The sequence below is a fragment of the Callorhinchus milii genome, unplaced genomic scaffold (genome assembly GCF_018977255.1).
Source record: "Callorhinchus milii isolate IMCB2004 unplaced genomic scaffold, IMCB_Cmil_1.0 Scaffold38, whole genome shotgun sequence".
NCBI classification, from domain to species: domain Eukaryota; kingdom Metazoa; phylum Chordata; class Chondrichthyes; order Chimaeriformes; family Callorhinchidae; genus Callorhinchus; species Callorhinchus milii.
In genome coordinates this window covers 492,197-511,532 of record NW_024704779.1, presented here as the reverse complement: position 1 = coordinate 511,532, position 19,336 = coordinate 492,197, and the positions used below count along the sequence as shown (strand labels likewise).

Sequence of the window (19,336 nt, the reverse complement as noted above, 5' to 3'; positions counted from 1 at the left end):
TGAGGGGGACGGTTTATCACATGGAGGGGGTTGAGTTCACTGAGAGGGGGCAGCACAGGTCGGGGGTTTAGAATATAAAAACAGGGAAGACTTGCTGCAACTGTACAGGTTCCTGGTGAGACCGCACCTAGAATATTGTGTGCAGTTTTGATCTCCTTATTTAAGAAAGGATGTATTTGCCTCGGAGGGGTTAAATAGGTTCAATATGTTGGTATCAGGGATAAGGGGGTTTAGTTATGAGAATAGGTTCAGCAATTTAGGCCTATATTCACAAGAATATAGAATAATGAGAGGTGATCTTATAGAAAACTATCAGAATATTAAGGGGCATGGCAGAAATGATAATGGGAGACTTTTACCCTTGGTTGGAGAAACTATAACCAGGGTTCACAGTCTTAAAATTAGGCGTAAACTCTTTCGCACCGAGTTGAGGAAAAACGTCTTCACTCGGAGGGAAGTGAACTTATGGAATTCTCTACCTCAAAGGGCCGCAGATGCTCAGTCCTTGAAAATATTAAAGTTTGATAGATTTTTTATGAATAAAAGGATTAAAGGATACGGGGATAAGGCGGTTAGGTGTTGATAGAATAGATCACCCATAACCTTATTGAATGGGAGTGCAGGCGAGAATGGCCGAATGGCCTAATCCTGCTGCTAATTCTTATGTTTTTATGAATAAATGCAGGGGAAGGTGAGCACAAGGAGGGGATGAGTGCAGGGAGGCGTTTGATTGCAGGGAGGGGTCTGAGCACAGTGAGGGGAAGGAACACAGATAGCGGGATGAGTACAGGGAATGGGGTGAGCACAAAGAGGGGATGAGTGCAGTGAGGGGTTTGAGCACAGCTGGGTAAACACAGCGTTGGGGTCAGCCCCAGTTGGGAACGCAGAGGGGTAAGCACCGCGGCTTAGCATAGGGGCTGCATATGAGGGTGAGAATAGTTGTGATGAGCACAGGGTGATTAATACAGCGGCATGAACACAGTGAGGGGGCAGAAAAGGTGGCTGAGCACAGGGGGTTGAGGACAAGTGCGGGGAGCAAGAGGCTTGAATATAAGGGTACAGGTGAGCGTATGTCATAGAGAACACGGGTTGAGCACAGGCGGCGGACCACGGGGGTGTGGGGTGGGGCGCTGAGCAATGGATGCGGTTGTCACAAGGGGTGAATGCATGGGTGTGAACACAGTGGGGGTACGCAGAGCGGGTGAGCACAGGGGAAAGCCTTACCATAGGAGTTAGGCGTGAGCCCTTTGGTTGAGCACAATGAGGTGTGCTGCACAGTGGGAGTGAGCACATGGGTAAGCACAGGGAGCGGGTGTGAGTACAGAGGGGCTGGGCACAGGCGATATGAGTACAGTGGGTGTGTGCAAACTGGGGGTGAACACAGGGGAGGTGAGTGCGCGGTTGTACAAGGGAGGTGGATGAGCAAAGGTGTGAGTACAGCGGTGGAGCAAAGGGGTTGAGCATAGGTGGGGGGCTGTTAGCGTCGTGAGAGCAGCACAAGTGGGTGAACACAGAGGATGTGTTGGCACAGTGGCGGGAGCACAGAGGAGTGAGCACAGGTAGTGGGATAAGCACGGGTGGTGGTTGAGCTCGGAAGGGTGATCCAGAGGCGTGAGCAAAAGGTGGTGAGAACAGGGGTTTAGCACTGCGGGTGGGAATCATGGGGGCAGTAAGCACGGGGTGGGGGTTAGAAATGCGAGGGATAAATGGGGGCAAACAAGGGTGCATGACCACAGGGGTTTAAAATAAAGTGGTTGAGCAAAGTGTGCATGAACGCAGGTGTGTGAGGTACAGGGGGCTGAGCACGTGGGAGTGGACCCGGGGAAGCCAATGAAGGGTCAACAGGGAAAAACTGGAGGGGTTAAGGAAAGGGCAGTTTGCAAAGAAGAGTGAGCAGGGGAGTCGTGTAGCCCAAGGTGGGGTGACACAGAGGTGGGGTTAGCACTGAGGCCGAGCAAAGGTGTTGGCTTAACCCACTGTGCGGATCACGAGTGGCGGGGTGTGAGCACATGTGTCGCGTTAGGCCACTAAAGTTAAGGGCCCATGGGAGGCGAGAGCACAGTGGAATATGATCACACTGTTATGGTTGGGGTTGTTGGCACTTCTTTGGTGTTAGCCTAGGGATGGAATGAGCACAGGGGTGGCGTTATTGCAGAGGTGGCAGCACATTAGGTTGAAAACAAGTGCGGATGAGCACATGAGGGTGAGAACAGGCGTAAGGAGCATAAGTTTGCGGGTACAGAGGGGTGACCACAGCGGGTGGAGAGTGGAGCAAGTGAAGGCTGAGCACGGAGGGGTGAGCACAAATGCTCGAAATATGAGGGTAGATCGGTGGTTGAGCAACAAGGGGGACTGGTGGAGGTTTGAGCACAAGGCGGTGAGTACACGGTTGAGACCAGGGGTCTGAGCAAACGGGGGAGGTGACTTGTGGGGTGGTAAGCACAAGGTTGGTGTGAGCAATATAGGGAAACACAGGAGCGGGGTGAGCACAGGGATGCGAGCAAAGGGGAAGTTCAGAGGGTTGACAACAAGGGGGGTGCGCGCAAGGCTGTGAGCACGGAGGGTGCGGGTGGTTTAGCACAGGACGGGGACTTGACAGAACGGCGGATGCCCAGTGGAGAACAACGGGTGGAACGCAAGCGGTGGCTAGAGCTGAGCACAGATGGCTGAGCTCTGAGGCAACAGATGAGCACAGTGTTTTATTATAGGGAGGGGGGCGCGGTGATCAACGTGGGAATGAGCACCGTTGGTGGAGCGAGCACAGGATTAATGCGCAGGTAGTGAGGGAGAGCACAGACGGCACAGCTGGGATTGGAACAGAGAGAGGGGACAGGGGTTGACGACAGCAGATGAGGAGAGAACGTGAGTACATGGCGTGAGGTCAGGTGATGAGGACAAGCAGTGAGGACAGTATGAGGAAATGGGTTGTGGAGAGAGGTAGAGGAATGGAGGTGAGGACTGGGGGTGTGGACAGGGGCTGAGGACAAGGGTGAAGACTGGGGGTGTGGACAGGAGTTGAAGACTGGGGGTCAAAACCGATGTTGAAGACAGGGTGTGAGGTAAGTGTGGTGAGTTCTCAGTGGTGAACACAAGAGGGTGGTGAGCACAGAAGGTTGAAGACATTGGGTGTGAGTCCGTGGGTGGATGGATCAGCAGAGAGGGTGTGGGTTAACGCAGAGAGATGACAGCAAAGAGAGATGACCAAAGAGGGAGAAGCATGGGGATGGGGGAAGCACTGGTGCGGTGGTAGCACAGAAGGCTGAGGACCACGGGTGTGAGCACAGTGGGATTAATCACAGAGGGTTGGGTTAGCAAAGTGGGGTGCACTGTTGCGTGAATAAAGTGGTGTTTAGCACAGTGTGTGATAGAAGAGGTGGAAGGAGCATGAGATGGTGAGAACAGGCGGGTGAGCACAGTGGGTGGGGAGTGATCAAAGGGGTTGAGCACGGGGGTAGGGCGGAGCACAGTTGTTGAGCATTGAGAGGGGAGGGAACACGCGTGGTTGATCATAGCGAGGATGAATATAGCCGTGGGTGAACATGTGGGCTGAGGCCAGGAATGTGAGCACAGTTGGGTGTGGAAAGCCGGGTGAGGAGAGATTGCTTTGAGCAAGACTGATAAACAGTGAGCGCATGAGTGTGAGCACAGGATGATGACCACAGAAGGGTGAGAGCAATGGTTTGAGCACTGGGGGGTGCGTTAGCAAAGTGACGTGGCTACAGTGGGTGGCGCAAGTTGGAGGGGTTGGGCACAAGAGGGCAGAGGGAGTGGGGTGAGCACAGGGCTTCAGCAAAGGAAGTGAGCACAGGAGCGTGTGAGCACAACGGTTTTTGCAAGCACGGGGGTTGAGCACGTGGTGGTGAGCACAAAGATTGGGGTGAGTAAAAGAGTTGTGCAAGTGGGGTGGGCACAGGATTTGGAGTGAGCACAATGGAGCCAGCATTTGAGGTTGAGCAGAGGCTGCTGAACATAAGGGTGGTGAACACAGGTGCTGAGAAGAGTGGGCGGAGCACTGGGGGCTGGTCAACACAAGGTGGGAGCAATGGGGGAACCACAAGGATGGGTGAATACATAGATGTGAGCACATGCGATGTGAGCCTAAGTGAGCACAAGTGAGATAAAACAGGAGGTTCAGCGCAGTGGTCTTACCACTGGGGTCGGTGAGAATAGGTGAGGTGAGCACAGGGGCTGAGCACAGGATCGGTGTTGAACGAAGAAGTTTGAGCACCGGATATGACCATGGGGTGCTGAGTACCGCAGGCAGTGAGAACAGAGTTTTGATGAAAGGGTGGGGTTTGGGTGAAAACAGGGGACTGAGCACAGGGGTGGTTTGCACAGTGGTCGTTGAAATTAGGAGGGTGTGAACCCAGGTTGGGGGTGCACAGGCTGTGGGCTGGGTAGGAACAAGAGGGCATGAGTATCAAGGGAATGCTTGAGCACTGGCGGATAGGCTGAATACAAGGAGAAGGATAGAGTGCATGGCTTCTATGAACAGCTGGGGGCAACATAGGGCGCGTAACGAGAGTTGGAATGAGCGCAGATTGGTGAGCGTAGGGTTAAGAAAAAAATGGTGATCACAGGGATCGCAAAAGTGTTAGGGTTAGGTCACAGGGTGTGTGTGAGTTCACAGCGAGAGGGTGAGCACAGATACGTGTGCACAGGGTGGGTGACAACAGGTGGCTGAGCACAGTGTGGGTGGTAAGCACAGGCCTGTGACCACCTGGTGATGAGAACAGTGGGGATAAGCAAAGGCGTGTTTGTAAACAAGGCGGTGGATCGGCACTGGGGTGGGTGGTTGGACGCGATGGGGCTTGAGCACAAGGCGGCTTAGCACAGGGAGGGATTAGCTCAACGAAGCGGTTTAAACGAAGGGGTTGGGTGAGTACAGAGGTTGGGTGAGCACAGAGGTTGGGTGAGCACAGGGGTTGGTTGAGCACTGGGGTTGGGTGAGCACGGTCGCTGGGTGAGTAAAGCGGTTGGGTAAGCACAGGGGCAGGGTGAGTAAAGGAGTTGGGTGAGCAGTGGGGAAGGGGGAGTAAATGGGTTGGGTGAGCACAGGGGCAGGGTGAGTAAAGGGGTTGGGTGTGCACACGGACGAGCGCACGGACGGATAAGCAATTGAGAATGTGGGAGTGCGGGGTGAATAGTCGCAGATCGTTAGCACAGAGGGCAAATGAGCCCAGAGCATGAACAAAAGTGTTGATTGAGCACAGGCGTCGGGTGAGCACAGTTGCCGGTGTTAAACACGGGATAGATGAGCACACGGTGGGTCAGCACAGCGCTGTGAGCACTACGGGTGATCACAGGATGTGGTGAGAAAAGAGGTGTCAGCTTAGGGTGGGCTGAGCACAAGTGTATAAGCACAGGTTCGAGTGTGCGCACGGGGTGAGCGCAGGGAGGGGTAAGCAGAGCCGTCAACACAGGGGAGGGCGTGAGTTTAGGGTTGTGAGCACAGGGTGATGGAATGTGCACACGAGGGTTGATCGCAATGGTTTTAATCAAAGGGTTGGGTGAGCTCAGGGGTTGAGCACATGGCAGGTGATCACAGGAGTCGGATGACAACAAGGGTCAGGTTAGCACAGAATGGGATGAGAAAAGTGGGGTAAGCAAAGTGGGGGGAGGGGGTGAGCGCATGGGGTTGCAACACAAGGGCTGTGATCACAGGTTCGGTTGAGCACGGTGAGGCGTTTGAGTTCAACAACAACAACAACAGCAGCAACAACAAATTGGATTGAAGTAGCTCCCTCCACGCCGGACGGCGTCTCAGAGCGCTTCACAGTAATGGGTCCCGGAGCCGAGCCAGGGCGGAGGTCGACGTCGTTGACCAAAGGCGCGGTCACAAAGAAAGGTATTTAGCCTAGACATGAAAATAGGAAGAGTGGGAGGGAGGCAAAGCGAACGAGGAAGGGGTTTCGAGAGCCTCGGGGCACAGTTGCTGACGGCACGGCCGCAGATGGTGGAGGATTCGGAGAAAGAGGAGGAGACCAGACCCGGTGGAGCGATGGCAACGGGCACTGTTGTGAGGTGAGAGGAGGTCAGAAAGTTCGGGGGTGCAGAGGAGTGGAGGGATTTGAAGACAAGATTGAGGATCTTGAAATTGATCCTCTCTGGGACAGGCAGCCAGTGCAGTCTGGCAAGGACTGGGGGTATCGGGGAGCGGAGTTCGGTGTGAGTAAGAATGGGGTGGGGGGGGGCGAATTATGCATTACTTGGATATTTTGGATGGTAGTGGAGCGGAGATCGGAGAGTAGGTCTTCTGAATAATTCAGCCGAGAGATGAGTTCAGGTTAGCACATAGTGTGGTGAGAACAGTGGGTTGAGCAAAGGGGGGCGTGAGCACATGGGATATTGAGCACAAGGGGTGTAATCACAGGGATGGTTGAGCTCAGCGGGTGAGCACATGAATGCGTGAGCACAGAGCAGGGTGAACCACAAGCTGGGGAGAGCGAGCGAGTGGGAATCTCTCGGTCGGATAAGATTTGATTAAAATCTCGCACGAAACCTGTTTATATTTCTACCATTTACCGCAGTTCTTGTTATGAACACCCTTCACACCTTAATATTTCCATGTTATATCCTGGGATTGGCTGGAGTGCTTGACCCCGGTCGGAAACCCTTCACCCCGATAAAACATTTCCCAAATCCAAACAACAGAGCGATCCCCACACGGCATTGGCTCCGTGTCTCCTTTGTAGCGACCCCACCCGCCCCACTCCCTGTCTTTCACCCTGCCTAAACCCTCCCACTCTCTCCCCCAGCCCTCCATTACCCACTTCTCTCGTCTAATCCTCCACCTCTCTCCACCTCTCCCCCCACCACCTCTATCGCCCTCTCGCCCTCTGCTCCCTCTTTCTCCCTCTCCCACTTTTCCCACCCTTTCTCCACATCTTCTCACCACACTCATCGATTCCCACCCCTCTCCGCCCTCTCCTCGCCTTCCTCTCTCTTTCTCCCAGCGTCTCACCCCTCTTTCCCCATCTCGCATCCTTGTCCATTCACCGCGCCCCCCTCCCAACCTAGCCCCTACTTCTCTATCCCTTTTCCCGTATTCCCTGTCCTCCTCACTAACCCTCTCTCCCACACGTGTAATTCTCCCACTCCTCTCTCCCCACTTCCTTCCACCTCTTTTCCAACTCTCCCTCCTCTCTCCCTCTCTCCCATACTTTTCCCCCTTTCACCCTCACTCTCATTCCCTCCCTCCCTACATCCCACACTTTCCTCCCTTTCACCCTCTCTATCACTCTCTCCCTCTCTCTCTCCCCCCCTCCCATCTCCCCAACTCTTCCCCTCTCCCACCTTCTCTGCAACCCTCTGACCCTATCTCCGCCCCACTATCCCCCTTCGCTGCGCCTTTCTCGCCTCTCTCCCCTGCCGCTTTACTCGCCCTCCCTCCTCGTTTATGCTCTTTCCTCATTGACACACTCTTCCCCGCTCTCTCACTCCTCTCCCACTCTTTCCACCTTTTATTTCTGCCACACTTTCCTGCCCCTTTCACGATTTCGTCGACTCTTCCACACCCTCTTCCTACGTTTTGCCACTGTTCACTTCTTTCTCCCCTCTCCCCCTCTCCTCCCATCTCTCTTAACTACTCCCCCAATCTTCCTCCCTCTCTCCCCACATTTCTGATTATCTCTCCGCATCTCCACAGATCTCTCCCACCTTCTCCCCACTCTCAACACCTCCTCCCTCATTTCTTCCATCTCTCCCTCTCCACCTCTACGCCCTTTCTCTCTCTCTCTCCATCTCATCATCCCTCTCGTCTCCCTCTCCACCTCTATCTGACCCTCACTCCCAGTCTCTCCCACTTCTCTCGCCCGTCGCCCCTCTTCAACTCTTCCCCCTAATCTCTCCCACGTGCGCCATCTGTACCTCCCTATCCCCCTTCCTTCCCCTTCCCCTCTCCATTCTTAACTCTCCCCCGTCGGCACCACTGTTGCCTCCCTCCTCTCTCCCTTCGACCTCTTAACCGCTCTCCCACTATTAACGTTGTCCCCATCTCCCCCCCGTCACAAGCTCCTCTCCACGCTTGCTTCCTAACACCCCACACACCTCCTAGTCCTATGCCATGGAGAGTTGGAGACTTTTTGTTCATCAGACCCGGATGGTGTTGCATGTGGGTCGGTCGGAGCGAAACGCCAACTTTTGCGTTGAGGTAAACGCTGGAGTTCTCCAATCTAAACCAACGGATTCTGTCGTTCAGAGTGAATGCTGACTGATTAGCGCTCCCACTACTTATTCAACTAGGAGCAATCTATCCTTTAGTTGGGCTTTGGCTGTAGCGTCAACAGAAGCTGACTGGAAATCTTCCATGGCCCCAGTAACTGGACAGTCCTTCTGGATACTGGCAATGGTCCACATTGGGCTATCCTGCCATCAGCAGTGAGTGCTCTGTAGTACTACGGACACGCCTAGATCAGGAATCGGAATAGAGTTCAATCAGGGTTTATTCGATTCTGATATTCCATTTGCACATCGAGCCCCCCACCTATTGGATATTACGATCTCTATTTACATTCCATTGATTTGTTCAATCAAGTAACCGTGAAAGTCGATGAAGGAATTGCTGTATATAATGTGTAGGTAGACTTTCAAAATGCGTTTGATAAGGTGCAAAAAATGGAGTTATTAGCAAAATTGAAGGCCATGAGGTTAATGGAAAAGTAAGGAAGCATGGATCTAACATTGGTTGCAAACAGAACTCGGAGGGTTGCAGTGAACAGTTGTTTTTCAGGCTGGAAGAAAGTATACAGTGGTGTCTCTTAGAGGTCTGTATTAGTTCAACTGTTCTTTTCAGTATATATTAATGACCTGGATTTAGCTATAGGCGTAACATTGTAAAGTATGTAGGTGAAACAAAACCTGGAAACGTATTAGACAGTGAGGAGTTTGGCAGCAGACGGCAGGAGGATACAGACATGCTGCTGAAATTGGCAAACACATGGTACAAGCTAATACAGTGTTGTAAAGAGGTTGCAGGCACATAGAGACCAGGTTGCACATTAGCAAATTGTTGCCGAACACGTTGGGGAAGCTGTTTTTTTTAAAAAAAGCATACAGATTACTCGGTGTGCTAAACTAGGGCATGGAATACAGAAGTAAGGCGCTTACTTCTGTATTCCATGTTGAATGGAATACTTACTTCTATTGAACTTGAAAATTAGCTGGTTAGATCTCAGCTGGAGTATTGTGTCCATTCCTGGGCATCACACTTTAGGAAGGATGTTAGAGCCTTGTAGAGGTTGTGCAGGACATTTTTCCTGGATGGTGCCAGAGCTGACGAACATAATTATGTGGAGAGACTCGAGAAGTTGGCATTGTTCCCCTTAGAATAGAGATTTAAGATAATTGATAAAAGAACCAGATGGGAGACGAGGAGAATTTTTTTATCCAGCGAGTTGGAAGGAATCCAATGCATGACGCGGTGGTGGAAACGGATTCTACAATAGCTTTCAAAAGCGAATTAAGTGAATTAAATGGCTATTTAAAAATGTGGAAATAAAGCAATTCTATGAGATATGAGCGCAGTTTTGGGACGGGTTAGTAGCTCTTTCAAATAGTTCATCGGCACAGGCATGATGGGCGAAATGGCCTCCTTCTGTGCTGTAACATTCTGTCATTCTAAGATTCTACTTAAGAGATTGCGAGCCTAATCCCCAGAGTTACTCATCCAGTCTTTTCCATTACCTTCCCTTTATCTATCTTTAACCTCACTTTTTGCTATAACTCTTTAGCTCCTCAATGGTCACCTTTCCACGCCCTCTCCCATGCTGGGGACAGGGAATCCAATGGGACACTTTGCATCGCTGTAAGTCGCTATCCTGGATGAAGGGAACGATACGAATGTAGATTCTTGTTGTGGTCACAGTCTTTTAGATTGGTTAATCAGCATTCGAACATTGCACACTGTATTCCATTCCAACCACAGCCAAATATCCATGTGCCAATGGCATAGGTAGAACCATAGATATATCCAGCACAGGAGATGGCTACGGTGATTGTCCTTCTCTATTAAAGTGCAATCATTTCAGTGATGTTTACCTGTCCAAAAGAAGAAGCCCATCCCCGTGCTATAGAGATTCAGTTATCGCTGTGGAATTTGTTTGAATATTCTTAAGCATGTTGATGAGTTTTCTCTTCTGTTGGACACCCAGCTGACAAAATAAACCTCAATCATTGGAATAATCATGATTCAGTCACTGATCAGTGTAATATCTATGATTTCTCAAAGGTTCCCTTTCTACTCAGGAAATTGTGAACATTGCTCACATCAGCCTGGCGATCGCGTTTTCTCTGATATTCTCTCTGCCTTAAATCGTGGTCGAATGCCATCGAATAAAAAAAAGATAACAGTCGAGAAAGAGTTATTGAAGAAACGATCTGACCTCTCCACTGATCTCCTCAAAGCTCTTTCAGATTCCATCTCGTCTGCACCTTATTCTCTGGCTCAGACCACAGCATCTTTCTCTTGATATAATTTCCTGCCTTTGCTGTTGCCTCACACCCTTGATCCATTCAGTTCCCAGTTCGCTATGTACCTCCTTTACCCTCGTGTTGAAGTTGAATTGGGCCCCTTTAGGGCTTAACAGTTAAATGCACCTGACAATAAAAGAACAATCACAATTTCCACACTTGATATTGCAGTTGTCACGTAAGTACCACTTGTCAAAGCACTTTTCAAAATGTACGGCTCAAAGACTAGATATTTGGGGTACGACAGCAAATTTGTGCACAGCAGTATCCCAGAATCCCAATATCCCATCAAGTTGATGTACGGCAGACAGAAGGCCCATCGAGTCTGTGTGGGCATTTTAAGAGCAAACTACTCAATCCAGTCTTCCTGTCCTTTACCCACCGATAGTTAAATTTGGTGGATATTTAGCCACGAGAAATAATTGGAGAGACACTATTTGAGCTGTGCCTGTGATATTTAACGTCCAATTGAACATAAGACTGTAGTCATGCGCTTGATTGACACATCGAGAATCTAGGCATCAGTTTAACTTCAGTTCTGCAGGAAGGCACCTCCAAACATAGTCCAGGGCACAGTACAGTGCCTCAAACAATATTTCAGGGCACTGACCATGGCTTCCTGCCAACCTAATATGTAGAAGAATTCAAATTATTCCCACCCAACTCCTCTTATTAACGACAGCGTGCAAGGTGTGTTGGTGAGCGTGGTCCTTATTGGACAAGCCGCGGAAAGCTTACTCAAAATCCACAAGAAGCAAACTGTGATATGTAAGTTGGCTAAACAATTGCAGTTACTTCGCACGAACCCTCCATCCCCCCTATAATCATAATCTGGGGGCCCCCAAGCCTTGTCTATTGTCAACCTGCACCTAACACTGTTTGATTAGGGTATCAGATGTATCCCTTTGATCAGCGAAGAGTGAAAGGGAAATAATATGTTCTCCAGACGCAGACAGATGGATGCCAGACACGTGTGAGAAAGCCTCGTTGAATTGTGTATTTTAACTTTGGTATAGAGCCTATTGTACCCGCAAAAAGACTCAACGAGCTTCATAGGATATAGTATCAATTGTAGTGATTATGAGCTTGTGGGAAATCGCAGCAGCCAAATTGCGCAGAGCAATGACCACATATGGAGATTTCCCTGTGTGTGGAATGTAATGGTGCTCTCTGCCAGACAAGCCTCCTGGTCAGCAGGGCTTGGCCTTACAATGATACATCAAAGGAATCTCTACGTAACTTTAATAAGCTTTGCTAATATAAAATGTATAGTTGCAATCATTTTAATATATTTATCATTTTTATTCTGCTAAGCTGATTAGTATGTTCTTTTAGTGTGTATTTTACATATATCAGAAGCGCTCTAACATTTATACTTTTATAGCTTTGTTTAACTGAAAGTCCGCTAGAAAATCGGCTAGAGCTCCCTCATCTCCTGTTCTTGGTGATGTGGTCGAGCAGGGAAGGGATGTTTCTTAGGTGATATTCTTTGGGTAAATTTCAAGAGGAATGCGGCTTACTGTATGGTTATAAGGTGTACTTTTTCCCGGGTGGATTTAAAGATTGCCAGTCAAAGAGGAAGGTTTTGAGCTGGAACTGAAAGGCAGCAAGAAAAGTGGGGAGGCAAAGCTTTCCTGGGATGCAGTTACAAACATTGGGGGGTAATAGACTGTTAGCTCAATTTCCAGTGGTGGGTTGGGCAAGATAGGGCAGGAGACATTAACCAGGCATAAGATGGGAGCGGATCAGTCCGTAGAATGTTAGTAGATTGCACAGGTCAGTTGGAGCTGGACAAGGAAGGCTTGAAAATTGGGACTATGCTATGAGCTGGTGAACATAATTATCTGTGGATAGGATGGTGTCTATGAACACTCACTCGGTGGTTGACATCAGACCATATGAAACATTGACAATCGTGCTTGTACGAAAGGCTTTCTTGAATGATTAATGCTTTGATTTTCTTTCCATTTCCAGCTGTTTGCACCACAGCCTTCTTTAATAATAATAATAATAGTAATCCATGCATTTGATGCAGCGCTTTTCACGTCAGGAGGACGTCCCAAAGCTCTTCAAAGAATACACTGTAAAGTGAATTGACTGTATATTTGTGGGCGTTTGTATATTTATTTATTTTCCAAGTATTTATTAAATGCTCTTATTATGAAATATGAATCTGCCTCAGACATGATATCATGTTAGGCATTCCACTTCCTAACAACTATCTCTGGAAAATTTACAATCATCCATACTTGACCCAGAAATCAAATTATTTTGGGTGGAGTGTTTTCAGAGATTGTTTTGGTTTCCACAAATTTATAATCGCTTTTGTGAGGAAAAAAAGCGATTATATTTTGTTAATGATCTTAATTCTACAACGACAGTGATGATCAACAAAATTTATAATTTAATAATCTCTATTGTGTCACCTGAACTAAATGAAAATTATTTCAGATTTCACATCAATTGAATTAATTTGCACAAACAGTTTCTCCCAGTTTTCCCTTTTGCTGTTTAACAGCTGATTTTCTCTTTGATAGGCAGAAAGATCTGCTCCCCCATTGTATTGCAGGCTGGAGACTGTCTTCCTTTTCTGATTGTAATGTTGTCAAACGCCGACTGGACAGCAGGGCTGGGGAACTCTCAGCTTAACTCTTAATTATTAAAAGCAACACAAAGTTGTTTTTAAAACGCCTGCTCGGTGACGCTTAATTTCCGATATGTGTTTGCAATTCTGAGCAGCAATTGAACATATCTTGCATTTCCTGCACATTCTGTTAATGACGTTCTGTCCTGGACTGCAAGTATCGTGGTTGTTGTTGGGCTTCGGAGTTACGCTTTGGTTTCCTTACTGTATTTAACGGTGTTTTCTTCAGTTCTTTCTGCTTGTTTGACAAGTGAAGAGATAAGAGCCTGGTGAGGAACCTGGCTGCCTTGTCACTTTAAAAAAATACTGGATTATAATAATAATAATCATTTTATTTGGTATAGCGCTTTTCACGTACCTAGACGTCCCAAAGCGCTTCACAGAACATACTGTAAAGTGAATTGACTGTATAATTGTCGGCAAAACGCGGCAGCCAATTCCACCCATCAGTGACACACACAGAGTCCTCGATGGAAATGAACAATTTTTTTTGAGGGATTAATATCAAGCTTGTGGAGTAAGGAAACACGCCCAAAGTTTAATCCTACCATTAATGGAATACAGATCTCTCGGTTGCAAACGAGTGCTCTAACCACTGAAGTAAAAGACTCCACCATTTGCATCAGATAAGGAAGCCAGCCTTACCTGTGTGGGGCGGTTTGTGGGGGGTTGCATTTTGGCGAGAATTCCGTAAGGCATGGTCGAAGGGGAAGGTCTTCAGGCGTGATCTGATGGTGGGGAAGAAGGGGAATATAACAGTAACCTTGCATTGATGAAATGTATCGCCTGATGCACAGTCTATGAAGCTCATACTTTGTATGCCTATACAGACACCATTATCACACAAGCAACTGTGAAGCGAACAAACGATTTGATACATTTGTGAATGGATACCGCAGAAACTTCCCACTTTACTTCCTATAGTGCCTTGAACCATATCATTGTGTAGCACTGAAGGCTCTATTTGGCCATAATGACTGAGCTGGCTCAATAGAGTAACAATCCCATCAGTCCTATGTTGATGTCTCTTCCCCAATTACTCCGTGATTATTGTATTCTAAAGTATCTTCTGTTATAGAATGCAATTGAGGCTTAACTTAAATCAATTGTTATTCAGGTGCAAGTCGTAGGATTTCGTGCATGTTTGTTCCCCATTTTAGTAAGGACGTCTGGGTCATAGTGAATGGGCAGAAAGGACTTAGTTGTATGCAAATAAGTTGTATGTTTTGATCGATGATCAGGGACTGTAAGAACTGGCCTTATTTTCTTTCAGGATAGCTTATTTGGAAACGTGATGGAAATCCTCAAAATTTTGAGTATGTTTGAAATTGTCCTTTCCTCGATGTGGTTTCAACTGGTTAGTGATTGCAGGATATAAAATCATATAATCTTAAAGTACAGAATAAGATGGATTGGACCATTATCCCTGTGACGGCTCTTTTAAGGAACTGTCCAATTAGTCCCACCCCCATCTCTTACCTCATCGGCTCACAAACTTAGTTTTAACGAGCTTTCCACCAAATTACAATAATTAGCAATGAAGCAATGCGGTAGATGAGGAAATTTGTTTCACACAATTTTCCGTATGTGAAATACTATTCCAGGCATGTTGGTCAAAGTAGTAACCATGCGAGCTCTCAAAAGGGTGCCATATGAATATCTGAAGCGAGCTAACGTCCCGTGATTCTGAGGAAAGAAAGGTGACGTATACTAAGGAGGTTTCACTTTCAAGTACACAGTGAAAAAATGGCTTTCTTCCGTGTAATACATTTCTAGGGCTCTATTAAAAAATGCCTGTTTGGGGAGTAAATTATTTCAAATCTCAAACCATTTAAACTGTCTTTCTGCCAGTTTCCCTCTTGCAGTTTAAGTGATCTTTCACTTTGAAAGACAGAAAGGTCTGTTCCCCTATAGACGCCCAAGATATTGCAGGCTGCCTTTCGCTTATCTGATTGTAATGTTGTCAAAAGCCGACAAGACATCAGGGCTGGTGAACTCTCAACTTAACTCTTTATTACTGAAAGAAACACAAAGTTCTGGACGGACACAGCACAATAGTGGAACAAGTTGATTCATTTACAACAATTTTGGAAATATGTGTATCATTCAACAATGGTTTCTGAATTCATAATCAATCTGAATAGTTCCGGTCGTTACAAATTCAGTTCAAATATCCCTTTCGAGTACAAACTCGAAGTACAAAGTGGAGTCCTGCTCAGTGGTTAGAGCACTCGCTTTGCAAGCCAGAGACCTGAGTTCAATTCCAGGCAGAGGGCGAAACCTTGGGCAAGTTTCCTTACTCCACACGCCTAATAATACTCCCTCCAAAACCAAAAACAATAATAAATTGGTCATTTTCAATCTACGACTGTTTGTGGGACATTGCTGTGCGCAATTGGCTGCCACGTTTGCCCACAAATATACAGTCAGTTCACTTTACAGTGTGTTCTGTGAAGCGCTTTGGGACGTTCTCCCGACGTGAAAAGCGCTATAAGGATTATTATTATTATAAACCTACAGATAAACAATGGATTATCTGCCGTCAGCTTTGGACAAGATTCCTTACTTATTGTCTCATGAATAATGCTGGAAGAGAATTATTGTTTCAATCTGGCCCAATAGCAGAACATTCGGCACTGAGTCAGAAGGCTGTGCGTTGATGTCTCACTTTGGAACTGGTTTAGTTCCAAGGGATCTTTAACTTCCACCTAAGCAAGAAGCAGCCCCTAGGCAAGACCTCTAGACTCCTAGATGTGGCTCCTGTAGCTCAACAGTTAGAGCACTCGCTTTGCAAGGTAGAAACCTGAGTTCAATTCCAGACAGGGCGAAACGTTGCGCAAGTTTCCTTACTCCACAAACCTTTAATAATCCCTCCAAAAAGAAAAAGAACAACAATAAATTGGTCATTTTCAATCCATGACTGTTTGTGGGACATTGCTGTGAGCAATTGCCAGCCGCGTTCGCCTGCAAATATACAGTCAATTCACTTTACCGTATATTCTGTGAAGCGCTTTGGGACGAGACCTGAAAAGACCTGAAAAGCGCAATATCAAATGCAAGGATTATTATTATTAAGAAGACTTCAATGATTGTGTTTTAAATAATAGTAATGTGTTTACTCAAATCACAGCTATTTGGAGACACTATTGTTTACAGTGGACAGCCCAAAAGTAAAGATTATTTTACAGTATAATCTTGAAGATCTTTGAGTCATTTTGAAGCCGTGATGATGCGCTCGTCCACTAAAAGTCCAAACCAAATGTCATGACTACCGAGCCAGATAAACGGATTGGATGGTCTCTTCAGTAGGAAAAGACGTAACTGAATCTAACTGACTTCCGTATTTTGGGATCTGCTTCCTCTGTATGAGAGCAGATGAAACAAGTCAGAAGGGAAGATCTGCAATAGCGATTCTTGCCACCAACGGGACGAAGGCACAGTTATCTGATGGGAGATCATCATCCAGATTGCATTAAGGGAAACACCGGTCTTGTTGCTCTTTCCACAACGGAACTTCTAAAGGAGAATTTTGTGGCGGACGCACAGCCTCACGAGTAACTGATCAGAACAGTTACTACATTTGAACTTAGTGAGTTTGGTTAAGATATATACCTAGATTCTTTCCATTCTGTGGATCCTGTAGCTCAGTGGTTGGAGCACTTGTCTCGGAAGTGAGAGGCATGGGTTCAATTCCCGACAGAGTGAAATGCTGGGCAAATTTCCTTACTCCACCCGTCTCTGTTTAACTAGCAGTAAGTAGGAAATTGGTTGCTAGTCGATGGCCGATCGCTTTCCCTGTGGTAATAATAAAAATACTATTAAACGTAGAATGATCAATTCAACCCACAGCTGTTTTTGTGACACTGCTCTGTGCAATAAGCTGTCGCATTTTGCCCACAAAATATACAGGCGCTTCATTTTACAGTATAAAGTGTGCCGCGTTTTGAGACGACTCGATAACGTCATGAAGCGCTATATAATATTCAAGGATTACTTATTGTTAATATTTTAATTATTATTATTTTTATTATTATTATATCATTACCTGACTTCACAGTTAGTCAAGCGATCAGTCTTCTTCATATCTAAGTTATCAGACACTGCTGTGTTTGTGTCAGATGCGGAAGCCAATCTCCAAACTGCAATACCTTTCCAAACCATTGGAGGAGGAAAAACTGTGCCAACAAGTCAGCTTTCTGTTGTACCCTGACAGCGAAAAACCTACTGCAGCGACAAACCTACTGCAGCTAAACAAAACATCAACTTTTTGTGAGAGGCTGTTTCTCAACTGTTCAATCCATATTATCAAACCCAAGACATAGAAATAAATAACTAATAACTAACAAACCAATTTTATTTACAATCATTTCCAGCTCCTGAAGCATATCTTATTTGGTCAGCCGCTTGTCTGATATACAACGAAACGAATGCCCAGGTTTACGATGATTACAACAACTACAACAGCCTATTTATATAGCACCTCGCATCAGAGTAGCGTCCCACAGCGCCTGCGAGTGGCGGAGATTCAAGGGCCTGTCCAATTCGTTCCACTCCCCCAAACTGACCCCATAGTACTACGAATGCTTCGTTTTTAAGTACATTCATTCCCATTATTGTTTTGCCCAATGTGTCAAGTTGCACCATATCAACGCCAAGAAGAACCTCAACTGCTTCCGACTCGCTCAAACACCATCGCCAACCTTCCCCACACCCCACACCCGCCCGCGCCACACACGCAGGTTTTTTGTTGCCGGCACCAGCTGGGTGATTCCCAGCTGAGTTCCTGGTGAGCAGCAGAACTCAGTTGATTTTATCATGCCACTGAAGTTGATGGGTTTACTTATTCTTAGCATCAAATGTTACCTCTTGTCATGTTTATATGGGACATCCTACCATTTGCAACATGACATGTTTATTATCAGTTATATGAGCCACTTTCCGATATATTATTTTGTCTATTTTATTTATTTCATGAATGTAACCCATGAAGATGGTCAATCTGTCCCTGCAGAAAATAGGCCTTTATTAATTTGTGCTTTATCGAAATGAATGTTGCAATCCGTGTCGTATTATAAACTTAAATTTCAACTCAAATGCTTTTTCATAATTTTATTTGCATCTCCATTTTCTGCAGTTGTGTATTGGAATATATTGTGAAACAAACAAAACGAGAACCTTAGAATGCCACCTGCAAGTTTTGTTCAGTCTGCAACCATTCTACACCTGATTGATTTAATCTACACAGAATTAATAAGGGAAACACGTAAATCTGTTCATGTGATCGAAAAATAAGATTTCAGACCTGGTACTCAACAAAACGTGGATGACAAGAATCCATTTACATAAATCCTCTGACATGCACATGGTTTCAGTGTGGTTTTGGGAATTTCCTATACTGTTCTGACAAAAGTAAAATTATTTAACTGTATTAATATTCTTAATGCACAATGTGGGCGGTGTTCTTCAAATTTTTTAATTTAATAATCTGTATTAATTCACCTGGAGCAAATGAAAGTTATTCAGATTTCACATCAGTTAAACTAATAAACACAAACAGTATCTGCCAGTTTCCTCTCTTGCAGCTAAGCAGCTAATTTTTCACCTTGAAATAGAGAAATATCTGCTCCCACTGTGCTCACCCGAGATATTGCAGGCTAATGGCTGTCTTCCTTAACTGATTGAAATGTTCACAAAGACCGACAAGAGAACTGTGTTGGTGAGTTATCAAGTTAACTCTTTACACTCAAAGCAAATGAAAGTTCTGGACAGACAACGCTCAATAATACGAACATTTTGCTTTATTTACCAAAAATTTCCTAACAAACACGGTATGTTCTACAATATTTTTACAGTGCATTCTGTAAAGCTGTTCCTGGTGTCTCGAAGATGTGGTGATGTAGTATATCAAATGCAAGGAACACTAATATTATCACAAATCCAGGCCCATTATACGGAGAGCATGCTTGTTATTCAGAAACCAGTCTTGTTATACGGAGGCCAGGCTTGTATTACAGAGACGAGACGTTTCGTATATAGTCCAGACCTGTTATGAAGCGATTAGGCCTGTGGCAAGATAGACCTGACCAATTATACAGGGACCATGCCAGTTAATAATAATAATACAGTAATAATCCTGGCATTTGATATAGCGCTTGATAACTCTTCTGGAACTCTCAAAGCGCTTAGCAGGCATATATACGGCTTATACGTGGAGAGACAAGT

The 19,336-nt window shown here is 46.3% G+C and overlaps 1 protein-coding gene across 1 annotated transcript in view; it reads left to right on the top strand.

Annotated features, from left to right (window-relative positions):
• The first annotated feature begins 3,930 nt into the window (after positions 1 to 3,930).
• Positions 3,931 to 19,336, top strand: part of LOC103189877 (deleted in malignant brain tumors 1 protein-like) — a 54,424-nt gene continuing 39,018 nt past the window's right edge. Inside the window, exon 1 of the mRNA XM_042345291.1 lies at positions 3,931 to 4,033. Within this exon, the coding sequence (XP_042201225.1) occupies positions 3,931 to 4,033 (103 nt within the window). The remainder of the gene's footprint in view (positions 4,034 to 19,336) is intronic.